At 34.5% G+C, this 15114-nt stretch overlaps 1 protein-coding gene across 3 annotated transcripts in view; it reads right to left on the bottom strand.

The window, feature by feature from the left end:
• ptprb (protein tyrosine phosphatase receptor type b) overlaps positions 1-12033 on the bottom strand; it is a 60329-nt gene extending 48296 nt beyond the window's left edge. For all 3 annotated transcript variants that reach the window (XR_008906635.1, XR_008906636.1, XM_056747578.1), the window contains exons 1-3: positions 11622-12033; positions 11009-11297; positions 3100-3363 (exon numbers count right to left, since the gene is read on the bottom strand). Coding sequence is in view for 1 of the 3 variants with exons in the window: in XM_056747578.1 (XP_056603556.1) it covers positions 3100-3363; positions 11009-11297; positions 11622-11675 (607 nt within the window). In the remaining 2 variants the exon portion in view is untranslated. The remainder of the gene's footprint in view (positions 1-3099; positions 3364-11008; positions 11298-11621) is intronic.
• Positions 12034-15114: the final 3081 nt, after the last annotated feature.

Genomic DNA, 15114 nt, shown 5'->3' with positions numbered 1-15114 from the left:
TCACTTTTGCACCTGCAATTAATGTTGAAATTGAATCATTCCAGCATTATTGTGATCAGTGTTTGCTTTAGTTGGTCTCTTAATACTTGACCTTTACTCCATGAATTCTCTTTCAGACAATAGAGTTTTAGTAATAACAGTTGTTTGTCAATAAAGAAAGAAATGGTCAAGAGAAGTAAGAGCTGATTTTGTATTATTTACAAAAACATATTAAATTATTGAAGTCTGTTTAGATAAAACTAGATCACATGTGAGTGCTGTTGCAAAAAAAGGCAAAATTGAATTAAAATAATCTACAATGCTTTGACACATTTAGACATAAACACTCATCATACAAACCTCAATAATGGTGAGAATTAACAAAAACTTAAGATAATTACATCAATTGCAATACATGCACAACTATGCAACACACTCATGATTAGAAAGCATATTCTTTTCTAAAAGAAAATTATCACATTGGATTTCATTATAATTTAGTTTTCTTTGGCCATTAAAACAGTGTGTTAAGACACATTTGTAATGGCAAAGTTCATCCAACTTATTTGTAATGAATAAGAGCCAAGAGCACAGCTAAAGCAAACACTGATCACAAAAATGGTGGATTCATTGAATTTCAACATTAATTGCAGGTTCAAAAGTGATGTCAGTCCAATAAAATTTTAGAAATCACCTGGACGACAATAGGGGACATCTATGCAACATCATCAACGGCGTTGAAAATAAGTCTTTTGGACTTGCCTTTGTTTGCAGGGAAGCCTAGATGTTAAAATACTTAACTAAATATTGATTCAACGTTTTGGGCGTTTTTTGTGCATTGCAGCAGGGCAGGATTTGGGCTGGAAACCATCTGCGATATCTGGCAATGCTGAATCTGATCTTAGTTTGTGACTAGTTAGTTGCTTCTATGCGATCATTGAAGGATCCCATGAAACCAATGCAGAAATTGGTAAGATTTCTGGGTTTGCTCCTCAGCAGAAATAACCCAGGTTCAAAAAAAGTGCACTGGGTACCCCTTTATTTAAGTATATTTCCATGATGTGCTTTATTGTCACGCATCAATTTTGTACTGAGAGAGATATTAAAGAGATGTCACTGGTGAATTCTCATTCTTATTGGTTTCCTAGAATTATCCTTGGCCAGTGGTTCTCAAACTGGGGTTTGAGAACTGTCCTACACTGTAAAATATGCGTGTGAAATTAACGGTGAAATTATGTTGTTTTCACACAAAAAACCTGTTATCAGAAAGCATCCGTGAAAAATACAGAAAAACACTGTAAAATTGTCTGTTAAATTAACAGCAAAACTTCTATTGTTTTTACGGAAAAACCCTGTAAAAAAGGCCCGCGAAATTAACAGTGACATTCTGTAGTTTTCACAGAGAAAACTATTGACAAAAAACATCCATAAATATATGGAAAACACCTTCAAATTCTCTGGGAAATAAACTGTGAAATTCCATAGTTTTCACACAGTTTTTTTCAACTGTACAAACACTATTATCACCTTTACTTACATACACCACTGTCACATTGTTTCTGTTGGTTATAATACTGAGAGTCTTTAACAGCATATCAGTCACTTGACACATGTTCTAGCAGACATCAAGAATAAAACAGTTTGTCTCAACAATTGTGGCAAAGAAAAAAAAAAGCATAAAACTCATCCATGACTACTAGCATGCTTGTGGCTGAAAGCTTTCCATTTGTTGGTCACCACTGTTGAGATTCATACACTGATTCTTGATGTCAAAGACCAAGTGAACAGTATTTTCACAGTTCAAAATCTCAATAATTATATTTATTGTTGAAGGAAATGTGAATCTTAAATGTAAGTTCACTCAGACTGTTGCAACATAAACCCTATGAGAAATTAAACAATATCAGAGAAAAGCTTGTGATAGAATCTTATCACATTTATTTTGATGTTAATATCTCCCAAATATGTTTAATATAAAACATTGTCATAGTAGCCCAAAGAAAACTGGCGCTTTACATATGTCGGATGAAAATGTACAACTAAAGTAAACAGTGATCACTATAACGATGACTTTAAACAACAATAAAGCATGAAGTCATGGATGTTATGCTGCGGTCCCTGTGAAGCAGAAGTGGTGATCGTCATCAGTATTCTGACATATTTCCAAGATGAATAGTGGGTGTGGCTCATGTTTTCCACTATGAATTGATTGGATGAATAAAAACACGATGTTATCCGTAATTTAACGGTAGTTTGCTGGCAACTAAATCTGCCGGTATTTTTCAGTAAAAACTACGGAATTTGTATTTTCTCTTTTCTGACATTAAATGTTTTGTGGGTCACCACTATGGTGAAGAGTGGAGTCTGTGTTTAAGTCAAGGTCAGGCAGTGAAATGCTGATGTCATGCTGCATGTTGCTTTGTTTAAAAGTGGCTTTGATGTCTTTAATAATGAATTAGAAATAAATAAATTAAGTGAATGTAATGTTTTCACTTTTATGCATTTAGACCAAGTTTTCACTTTATATAAAGAAATGCTGTTTATATAAAAGACTCAAATGTATTAAGTACATCATACACAGCTTGAAGTTTGTGCCCTGAACTTTTAAACTGCAAAGATGTTTACGTTCTTTTACTGTATTTTTAGAGAATTTTACTGGCAACCACAGCTGCTGGTATTTTTCCGTAAAAATTACGGAGCATTTTTTATAGTGTAGACATTTTTTATATATTTTTCACATCGACACAGGACTAAAGCTGTAATTAAAATCAACCAACATTAACAGCTGTAGGTGTGTTCTTAACCTTTTAAGGATTATTATGCTAACGGCAAAGTTAAAGCGATAAGTCAGTCATAACGAATTGCAGACTAGAGTAAATTAGAAATTAATGAACACAGGTGTTTGTGTAACAGTGAAATGAAGCAAAGTGGCATAACGCAAGGAGAAAATGTGACCTTTCAGTTCTGAAAACAGGAAAGGGTGTAACATGCTTAAAATACTGCAGAGGATGTAATACTGCTAGACCCCCCCCCCCACACGCACCCACACACACACAGTTAGGAGAGGAAACAAAGATGTGTAATGTCCATCGAATATTTAATTTATGTAAATGTAAATACCTGTTTGTGCTTGGCCACACACTGAATTCTGTATCTCCCCAACCTCTGTTACAACACTTACGTTATAGAGCCGTCCAGGAATGAGTTTTTCTACAACATACGAGGTTGCTGTACTAGCAAGCGTTGAATTCCAGGTTAAAAGTGTGGTCCTGGCGTCCATTAGCACAATCCAAATCCGCTCTGTTTTGCCTGGGCCAGGATGCCAGGAAATGTTCAAACAGTTTGAATTAGCTAGGAATTGGAGATTTTCCACTCCTGATGGCCCTATGAAACAAAGAAATGACATCATCAGTCACAGATAATTAAATGGCTGATATCATAAAACAATTTGTGTAAAAAAAATCTGTTTCTTTAGTGCAATGTGAAATCACGTTCCTTTGATGTGAACACTACTTGCATTACACAACCTATGCTATTGTTTTTATATTATGATTTAACTCACAATCATTAAGACCAAGTATATTTCACTATTATTATTAAACATCTTGAATAATCTCTAAACACGGTGTAATGATTAAGAAATTGCCAGGTCTTCTTGAGATTTTACCATGGGTTTCAAAGTAAAATATTGCATTCTAAATGCCCTCTAAAGATAAACGCAATGCATTTTGGGTATCATCAAAGCACAAAACTCATCAATGACTCCCAGCATGCATTGCGGCTGTAAGCGTTTCATTTGTTAGTCACCCCTGTTGAGATTCATACACTGATTCTTGATGTCTGAGTCAAAGACAAAATGCAAGCTTTTTAACGGTTCAAAATCTTTTTAGATTGATTGTTGCATGTAATGGTAAACTGTAATTTAAAAAATATATACTTTTTTAATTAATAAAAATCAAATACTCAACCTAAACCTCATGCCGTTCATCATTAACTAACAACAATTAACTGTAAATTGCTGTACAGTTTAGTATTGCAAATAATTTTACAACAATTAACAGGAATTTTTACAGGACTTTATTGACAACCTTTTTGCCAGCTATTTACTGTAAATTCTTCAGCCATTTTAGGAGAAAAATCATTTTGAATAACTATGGCTGCGTCTAAATACCTTCACTTGCGGTCTTTGCACTTGACCACTTGGCTACTTTCCTGACGTAATTGCTGTTTTTGGCCCTAGTGTTCTAGTGGGCGTGAAGATCCCAAGTGAGCATATAGTATTTCTGACCCAATGAGACACACTTAGCAAGTGCAAACAGGTGATTAATCTGGTGTTTCTTATTATTTGATGAAAAGTAGTTTTTACAAAATACATAACTCTGGAGTCACTTCAGATTTATTTTTATAGCGCTTTATTTGTATTGTATTAAAGCAGCTGTTCCCCAAAAAACTAAAACAATAGAAAAACACATGTTAGCCAAACATAAAATAAATAAAGATCTAACCTTAAAAAAATAGAAGTACAAACATACTTTCTGCTAAATCTCGCGAGACCCGGGACAAAAAAACTTGTGATTCATATCCAGAATATGATGCATGATGGGATACACGTATGCCTAAATACCGCTCGGAAGCGGTATTTGAGAAAGAGTGAGTTTAGTGTGCATTTAGGGAACTGCACTTTGCCGTTTTTAAGACATTGGACAGACTTGGGCTATAACTTCCTGTTGCGTGCACATGCTCTCCAGTGGACAAGGCCCCAAGTGGGGATATTTGGACGCAGCTTAAGAGTACATCAACTATTTAGCCATCCCAGGCAACACGATGATGAAGATGTCACCATGAGTTTACAGTATACTCACGATGAGGTCAAAATGTAGCCTCACAGCAAACACACTGTGTGCTCAAAGAGGTTTAAATGTGACTAACTTGTCATTTAAAGTTACCATTATGTTGATTGAGTGTTTGCTTTGGTTGAGCTATTGACTAAAGAATGTTTGTGTTCTCTTCCTCTGTCTGCTGTAACTGTGTGTTTCATTTATGGTATACAGTTGTTATGTTGAGTAATGCTAATGGAGTCTTTGATCATAGTATAACCATGGGTAAATGCTGAGTTTGCACTCACTAACATATATTTATTTATATATAGGTTTTTTATCACCAATCCCATCTAAAAAATACATGTCCTCTGTTGATTGTTTGTCATTGTTTTAACAGGAAAAATCTGTCATAATTTTCTCAGCCCCTTATAAATGTCTTTGTTCCAATGAACACAGAGAATGATATTTTAAAGAACAAAATAACAAAATTAACAATTTTCAAAAATATGTCGTTTTTTTTGTTCTGTTGAATAAACAATGAGATATTTAGAAGTATTTAGGAAAACAAAGAGTTTTTGAGCACCTTTGACTACCATTTAATTCTTTCTACTATGGAAGTCAATGATTTCCAAGACCTAAAAATTTCTAAAATTCTTCCAAATATCTTTCTCTGTGTTCATTAGAACAAAGTAATTTTTTCATTTTTTTTTCATTTTTTTGAGTGAACTATCCCAGCAAGCAACCATTGAATCAATGTAAAAAATAGTTGATTTGTCAATGGTAATTGCATTGAATCAATATCACTTTCGCACATTAATTAATGTTGAAAATCTTTTGAAATTTCAACATATTATCATTATTGTGATCAGTGTTTGCTTTATTTGGGCTTTCACTCTGGACTTTCTTTAAGGCAACTCCTACCACTTTCACTGATTCACCACAGAGACAATAAAATTTAAGTGAACCATTCTTCTGCTGTTTTTGAAGATTTGATTATGTGTTTTTAGTGTTTAACAATGGATGTTCATGTTTCTAGTTTCAAAATAAGCTTCATATTTAACATATTTCAAGTCTAATGTTCACTGCTGTCCCTCATCTAACTAAACGACTGGAATTCTTCCTCTCTATATAAAGTTATTCCTTCCGAAACGCTCTGATTGGTAAAGCTGACCAGGTCTGTCGTGATTGGTTCCCCACTTAGAGTGTGTGTCTGATGATGTCCCACCCATACCATATCAGCAAGCTTTCGCTTTTCAGGCTATTTTGATTGGTCTGTGCCCCTCTCCGTGCAAGTGTATTCATAAGCTTTGGTTCTTAGCAATTAGCAGTTAAAATGGCGTCAACTTCACTTACGTTAAAAACATGCAAATCAATCGAACTGTAACGGGGTACTGGTGCAAATGTCAATCTTTATTAGAGATCGCAATGTTTTTGTTTTTGTTTTACTATGGCGAGGGAAATGACACCGGACCGACTGGGTCAGACCGGTAATATTAATTAACAAACACTAATAACAGAAGCGGTTGTTTTGAATTTTTATATTGGACCTAAACTGGATAAGAAAACATTCAGATTGACTATTGACTATTTTTTACACTGTAAAAAATGCCTGTGAAATTAACGGTAAAATCCTGTTGTTTTCACACAAAAAAACCTGTTATCAGAAAGTGTCCGTAAAAAATACAGAAAAACACTGTAAAATTGTCTGTAAAATTAACAGCAAAAATTCCATTGTTTTTACGGAAAAACCCTGTAAAAAATGCTGTGAAATTAACAGTGAAATTCTGTAGTTTTCACAGAGAAAACTGTTGTCAAAAAACGTCCACTGTCAAATTCTCTGGGAAATTAACAGTGAAATTCCAAAGTTTTCACAAGGAGTTTTTTTCAACTCCACAAACACTTTTATCACCTTCACTTACAAACACCACTGTCACTATATAGTGTTTTAAAGTTAATTGTTGTCATTTATGATATTGAATGAAATTAATTAATATACTGAATGTCTTTAACAGCACATCTAACACAAGATAAATGTTCTAGCATATATCTAGAATATAACAGTTTGTCTCAACAATGGTGACAACAGAAAAAACCCTCTAAAGATAAACGCAATGCATTCTGGGTATCATCAAAGCACAAAACTCTTCAATGACTCCCAGCATGCATTGAGGCTGTAAGCTTTTCATTTGTTAGTCACCACACTGTTGAGATTCATACACTGATTCTTGATGTCTGAGTCAAAGACAAAATGCAAGCTTTTTAACGGTTTTAACGGTGATTGTTGCATGAAATTTGAATTTTAAAAGTAGATTCATTGAGGCATTTGTAACAAAAAATACAATAAGTAATTAAAAACCGTCCCAGATAAAGAGTAAATACCTAATCACACTTTCATTTGATTTGCTACACAACTATGTCATAGCAGCACAAAGAAAACTGGAAACTTATGTATGACGGCTGAATGAGGCCAACTAAAGCAAACCCTGATCACAAAAACGGTGACTTTGAATACACCAATAAAGCATCAAGTCATTGCTGTTATGCTGCAGTCCCTGTGAACCAGAAGTGATGATCGTCTTCAGTATTCTGACGTATTTACAGATGAATAGTGGGTGTGGCTCATGTTTTCTACTGTGAATTGATTGGATGAATAAAAACAGGATGTTCCCGTAATTTTACGGTAGTTTGCTGGCAACCACAGCTGCCGGTATTTTTCCGTAAAAACTACGGAATTTGTATTTCATCATTTCTTTTCTGATATTAAATGTTTTGTGGGTCATCACTATGCTGAAGAGTGGAGTCTGTGTTTAACTCAAGGTCAGGCAAAGATGTTCTGATGTCATGCTTGCATGTTGCTTTGTTTAAAAGTGACTTTAATAATGAATTACAAAGAAATAAATTAAGTAAATGTTATGTTTTCACTTTTATGCATTTGGACCAAGTTTACATTTTCTATAAAGAAATGTTGTCGATATAAAATACTCAAATGTATTAAGTTCATTCACAGCTTGAAGTTTGTGCCCTGAAGTTTTAAACAGCAAAGCTGTTTGCATTCTTTTCCTGTATTTTTTACGGAATTTTACTGGCAACCACAGCTGCCGGTATTTTTCCGTAAAAATTACCGAACATTTTTTACAGTGTAGGAGACAATTGAAGCCGGACTTCAAAGGACATTTCATAGAAGTGTTTGAGAGGTATTACGCAGGACAGCTTTCACAGCCGATGTTAAAGTCATGGAAGCTGTTATCTGACCGTTGGTTACATTAGAATGTGTGTATCTGAATTCTTATTACCAGGTGTAGGACTGTGATGTAAGTGAAAGGGATTAAGCTCAGTTTAATTATTTTCACTTTCACCATAGTCCACTTCTCTACTGATGGCCTCGCCCCTTTTTTGGTCTATTCCCTTGGGCAGAAGCTTTTCAAAATTTTGAAAAATGTGACATCATTTACCCCAGAAGTAGAGGGCTGTTGTCTGTGAAGAGCTGTCTCTGTTACAGACAATATCTCACTAAACATTGAACTTCATTTTGCAGATATTGTTTATACTCTAACAGCAACATTACAGAGTCAACAGCCCAACTAAATGAAACACTGATAACAATAATTGTGAATTGTTGAAGTAAAAAAAAACCGTCAACTATGGGCGCAAAAGTGATATTGATTCAATGCACTTCACATTGAGAAATCAGCCATTTTTTACATTGATTCAATTGTTGCTTGCTGTCTGAGATCCTTTTAATAGATGTCAAATGTGATTTATAACCATCCAAATATATTTGGGTGCCACTGTACATGTTATATAAGTCTCCCTATAATCAGATTGACCCTCTAATGAGGGTAAGAAGTCTTTGTACATGTTGGAACAAAAGAACAATGAGCAGGAAGGGAGGGGGAGGACTGATCCACAGTCAAGCTTCTGGTTTGGATTCCAGCCCAGACACGTATATATACTTACAGCACATTATCAGCACAGACCAAACTTTCCTCACATTTAATTTAACATTATGACTCTCAGCCATTTGCAATTGCCTAGTCCATACAAGTCTGGTTTTATATAATCTGTTGTTATGCAGTTCTAAGTGTTTTGAATGTTTCTGTGCATTGTGCATAGGGTGTTGTGGGTGCTTACTAGGTCATTGTTATAAAGATCTGAGTGGTTCTGATAGGGAAGTTTAATTCAGTCTTTTATATATATATTACAATTTTTAGACAACAAAAATAACTATACCTTCCTCTTAAGAGTAACAACTTTCCCATAAAAATTCTATAATATTCTCACCCTCATGCCATCCCTGATGTTTTTGCATTTTGTAGTTTTGAATGTTTCTATATAGATGTCATAATATTTAGTAACAAAACATTCTTAATTTCATACCACCATAGGCTATATTCATGGTGAGAACCAGTCAATCCAGTCACCAGTTTGTTCAATACAGAAATTGGGGTGGACAATCAACCTCACCTGAATGTATTTGTGCTGTGAGAGGAAACCCCAGCACCCCGAGTAAACCCAAGCTGACACAGGGAGAACACGAAAACTCTGTTCTCCAAAAAGCAAAATGTTTCCCTTTCCCCTTAAACCAGGAACCGTCTTGCTGTAAGGCAACAGTGCTAAACATGGAGCCACTGTACAGCGAGTTACAAAGAATCAATGAGATTTGTAAAGTTTTCAATGTGTGTTAATGTGTGACCAATGTTTTTGGTCTCTCTTGAATCAGGGTTGTGTTCCTGCACTAAGAAAAATGATTCTTGAGGGTTAGTAAATATTACCCATGCAAATCAGTTAAATTTTACTTACATATACTAGGTAGCAAAGTAAACTACATGCAAACTTCCTGAATCTACTCAATAAAATTGAGGCAAGGATTTCCATTGTGATGTTTTTAAGTAAAGAGTACCTATATTTATCAGCTATTAGTCATAGCACACTATATATACTAAGCATTGTATCTGAGTATGTGCACTCCCTTGGGATTGAGCCCATGACCATGAGTGGAGTCGATTTTATATTTGTTTAATAGCTTTAGTCCTGCCACATAAATTATAAGTGATTTTGAGAAGTTTAAAGCTGCTGAATCATAGAGGTGTGAACCTACACTGGTGTCACGGTTCGGTTCGATTACGATTATCATGTCATCAATTCGATATCACGATGCATTGACGATGCATTGACGTCTCAAATTTCCATTTTACTAGTTCACATGTTTGTCAATAAATACAAGCTGTCAGATATATGAATTGAAACTTACATTTTTCCTGCTCTTCTTCGAGTATCAAACATCAAACAAAACTCAAGTCTGGGCATTAGCATGAGCAGGAGCAACAGGACCAAATACAGAAAATAAATAGTTAAAGTGCACAATGCAAGGAGTGTACTTTAGTACTTACAGTAAATATTGCAATGTACTTCTAACACATTTTAATGTAAACAAATGTATAAACATTAAATTAAATAATACACTAAATTACTCAAAAATTAGTTTGATGATTGTCACCATTGTTGAGGTGTGTATGATTAATGTTGATTACTAAATGTAATCTAAACGCATAATCTCTACATGTTATCTCATTGATGAATGCAATTGGTGTAATCTCCTGTTTCTGACCATTTGTAGGTCAGTTCAAGCTTCTCTGAATAAGTCATATTTATTGTTTAATTATGCAATATTTATCATTCACAAGTAGATGAACTGTTGCTGTTTATATAAACTAATATAACTAAATTTTTATAAGTAATTAATATAAAGAAACATATTTATCTAATTTATTTTAGTGTGTCATGACTCATAGCTGATAAATTTAGGTACTCTTTACTTTTGAGTTGAAATTATTGCCTTGATTTTATTGAGTAGATTCAGGAAGTTTGCATGTAGTTTACTTTTCTACATAGTATATGAAAGTACAATTTAACTGATTTGCATGGGTAATATTTACTAATCCTCAAGAATCATTTTTTTCAGTGCGCTTAATAATAAAAAATATTGTTTATATAAAAATATTAACTATTATATAATGTTTATTTTCATTTCTTTATTTCTTTATTATAAATATTTATCCAAAACACTTTAAATGATTATCATGAGGGTGACTTTCATTTTTAATAAACTTCCTTTAAACAACTGAATGCCATTTTTAAATTTGTCTTAATAATATCCTTTAAATAGAAAGTAAAGTAAAAAATTTTTAAATCGATCATGGATTCCTTACTAGTTGGCAGAGACAGAGTCTGTTGCATTTGTTGCTTTTCATCCATCCTTGATGTGATGTTCAGGTGGTACCAGGTTCCAGGATCCAAATTCTCAATTTTGCATTCAACATGTGAGAGATGTTCCCGGGACGGTTGACATTTGTTTGAGTCTTTGCGTTGTTCCCTGATAAAAACACTGTACTGGCATATACCATCTTTGTTATTTAATGTGATGATTATAGAGTTTCTGGTGGAGACAGTCTTGACAACTTTGATGTTACATTGGTGTGTACATACCACCATGTTACTCTGAGAAAAAAAAGAAAACAATCCTCACTGGCTGGCAAACAGATAAAAGATTTATATCTGGACATAAAAAAGTACAGATGTTGTACAGCAGTTGAGATATGATATGCACCCTGACAAATTAAATTGTTGTTTTAAATAATTTTAATATTTTTTATTTAGTTCAGTTTATATTATTATAGTTGATAATGTGGATAAATAATACAGCAATTTCTCTTCATTAACAACATATTAATTAAATATATTTTTTACAAAAATATAGTTAAAACATTAGAAAACGTTTGACTTTTCAGAAGTAAACTTTTTAAAATGTTTGTTAAAACTTACCAAGATTCCACATGCTACCCACACAGCTACATGCATGGCTTTATTCGTCAGCATGGTTATTTTTGGCTTTTAGGTGGTAATGGTAGGTTCATTGAAATCTTGCTGCAAAAGGTGGATCCTTCTTTGGTGAACAATCCACATCAAGTATGAGAGAACCTCTGTGGGAACTCCTCACTTTCACTCATCAGTTTCAGCAATCAGGAACGTTTGAAGGAAAAACATTCGTGTCTCCAAAGGATATCCTTAATTAAAAGGTCTGCTAAAAAGTTTTCAGTAGCCAGGCGCAGATATGTAGTACAGTCTTTCTAGCATTTGTTGTCATCTATTAAACTCCACATTTTCTCCAATATTTAAAACGTTGAAAAAATATTTCCTGCAACATACTGTACAATATGTCATAAATGCAAGTGAATTGGAACTTTCACTGGGAAAATATATGCCAGTGACTTTGTTCTCCACAAACACTCTGCAGTCCAGCCTCTTTCCTTCCTGTGTGCTCAGTGCTCCCACAGAAGGATGTGTTTAAATATGTTTTGACGAAAAAATAATACTTTATAGTGATGTCTAGGGTGAAGTCTGAACCTTACATTCAAGTTTTGCATTTTTGTATTTTCTGTGTGCACAGCTGAAGGAGCAGATCATCATGTAATTAACAGAAACAGAAGGTTATGCACTTTTTAGACAAAAAATTCTACTTTCCTTATCACCACTTATTACCACCTATTTCTGGTACAATGCTACATTTTGTGAAATACATGGAATCACTTACACGTAAGTCATTCTGACAGCACACATAAAGTCCTGTGTGGCCAATGATGAAGCTGAACGATCCTGTGATCAAACTGAACAGACCAAACAATTAAAATATACATGGTAAGATATAGTCATTTAATATCAATTATACACTTAAGTTTTCTTTTATGTTGTTTTAAGCATGTATAACTGTACTCATTGAAGATATCCCTTGAACCTATCCACAAAACACCTACAAGAAAGAATGAAACATTGTTTCAAGATTTCTCAGGGAGACAATGTTGCTGGTTATTAAGGGGCATGCCCCAAAGCTTCTGTCGGTATTCTTCTTCTTTTTCTTTTGAACCAATGGGTTCGTAGTAACACTCGTAGTGGTGGCCCTCAATAACCATCTGACTAATTATAGTCTCTAGCACTCACTCTATAGCGCCACCAGCAGTTAAAAAAAATCACTTTTCAAATAGCTATAACTTTTGAACCCCTCGATTTACAGAAAACCCACTTTCCACAACGTTCCATGTCTCACATTAAGATAATAGCCATTTTGAAAAATAACGTTTTGAAGTTTAGAACAGCGCGTGCCCAGCAGAGCTGCGTCCAACAGGAGTACCGATAGTTTCTCCAAAGTAAGACATGTTTTAATTTCTCATTTGTCGTTTAATACTTGGAACGAAAATTCAACAGATTTTTTACTTACATTCTGAAAGAATGTTGCCTGACAGCAGTACCAACGCATTTTTGAAGGGCTTTTCGTACTGACAGGAATTAAAGTTCCTCTAACAGGAAATAGAGCACATTTGATATATCAAGTTATACCAAAGGAGTCTTTGATGATAATATAATAAGTTGTAAATGGTGATGAGAAAACTGTCAGTTTCAATGATAGTAGAGAACAAGATTCTGCTATGAGATGACCAGATATTTCAAAGGTCTTTTAAATGTATTAAGCACACATATTTTGCAACAAAAGAATTACAACACAAGAACATCAAGAATCAGCATATTAAACTCAACAATGGTAACCATCAGCAGAATGAAAACTTCACTCTACAATGCATGCTGGGGAACATCATAGTTCAAAACTTATTCATGACTCCCAGCATGCATTGCAGTATGAAGCTTCTCAGTTTATGCGTACCATTGATGAGGTTCATACACAGAGTTTTGATGTATTTGAGTCTTATTTATAAATTGTTGCAATATTTGTGTGTGTTCGTTTAGAAGACCTTTATAATATATGGTTGTCTCAAAACAGCTAAATCTCACTCTCTATTAACACACATTCAGCAGCACAACATTGTTCTCATTGACATTTACCCATGTTTATACAATTATCAAAGACTCCTTTGGCATTATTCAACATAACAAATGTGCACCATAAAGTAAACACACCTCTTGACCTCTAAGATCACAGTTTGAGCACACAGTGAGTTTGCTGTGAGGTTACATTTTGACCCCATTGTGAGCTTTCTGCAAGCTCATGGTGACATCACTGTGAGATTGCTGTGACATTATCGTGTAGACTGGGTTACCTTTAAGGGTGCACGGAAAACTGTATTTTATTGCCACAAGGAAATATCTGGAAAAAACAAATTGAATGTAAAGGACAAAACATCATGACTCAAAACAGTACATGCAATGAAAAAAAAGGATTCTTGAGGGTTAGTAAATATTACCCATGCAAATCAGTTAGATTTTACTCACATATATTAGGTACCAAAGTAAACTATATGCAAAGTTAATGAATCTACTCAATAAAGGGAATTAAGGGAACAATTTGCACTCAATTAGATTGAGTAGATTTTATTCTCTGTTCTTATGTAAAGAGTACCTAAATTTATCAGACATGCAGGGGCGTTGCACCCATGGGTGATGTGAGTGTTTTAACACCCACACTTTTCCCGGTGAGAGGGTTCAACACCTGCACTTTTTCTGCAGTTTTTCCGCAGTTTTGCACAAACGCTTTACAGCAGTCTCTCCTCCGTTTCTCTGAAGGCTCTGTGTCTGCACTCCCTCTCAAACATGACACCGGCTTTGAGTGTGACCGGCTGATGATTGGCTGTTCTGCCTTATGTCCCGCCTCTGTTGGTATGTATCAAATTTATTAGTCAGCTCATGCTGAGGAGGCGGGAGCTTATTGTTATGGTTATTTACATCTCCCTTTCCATGTACTTTGTTTATGCTTTCGAGGTTTTTAAATAAGCTTGATATGTGTTTGGGAAGATGTTCTGTTTATGTTTTGTTGACATGTCGAGTGTTTTCTGTATTATATTTCGTTTTTTAGACTAATGCTAATTGGGATATTGTTCAGCAGCTAATTAAATTCGGTTATGTATGTGGCATGCCATGTATAAAGTAACTGTGATGAAGAAGGCAGGAAATTGACGAGGAGGAGGGACAAATTGTCGTAGTTAAGCAGTGTATTTATGGGTTTATTGCCAGTGCAATTGATTTTTATATTTTGAGCACTGTTTGTTGATTAGGTGAATACTTTTGTGGATACTTACCTGTCATGTTTGTTTGTACTTGTTGGGGAGAAAAAAGTGAGTAATTATGTCATTGTTTGCATACCTGTTGAAGAACTATGAAAGAAAAGTGTGTATTATTCTAATGTTTGAAACAGTAAATTGTTACATTATTTATAGCACCACAGAAAAAGCTTTGTGTGGACTTTTTTTTATATCTCCCATTTTCAAGGCGCAAGTGAGCAAAATTTAGCAGCCTCAGTCACAGTCCTGTC

The sequence above is a fragment of the Triplophysa dalaica genome, chromosome 5 (genome assembly GCF_015846415.1).
Source record: "Triplophysa dalaica isolate WHDGS20190420 chromosome 5, ASM1584641v1, whole genome shotgun sequence".
NCBI classification, from domain to species: Eukaryota; Metazoa; Chordata; class Actinopteri; order Cypriniformes; family Nemacheilidae; genus Triplophysa; species Triplophysa dalaica.
This window is presented reverse-complemented; position numbering and strand designations above follow the sequence as displayed.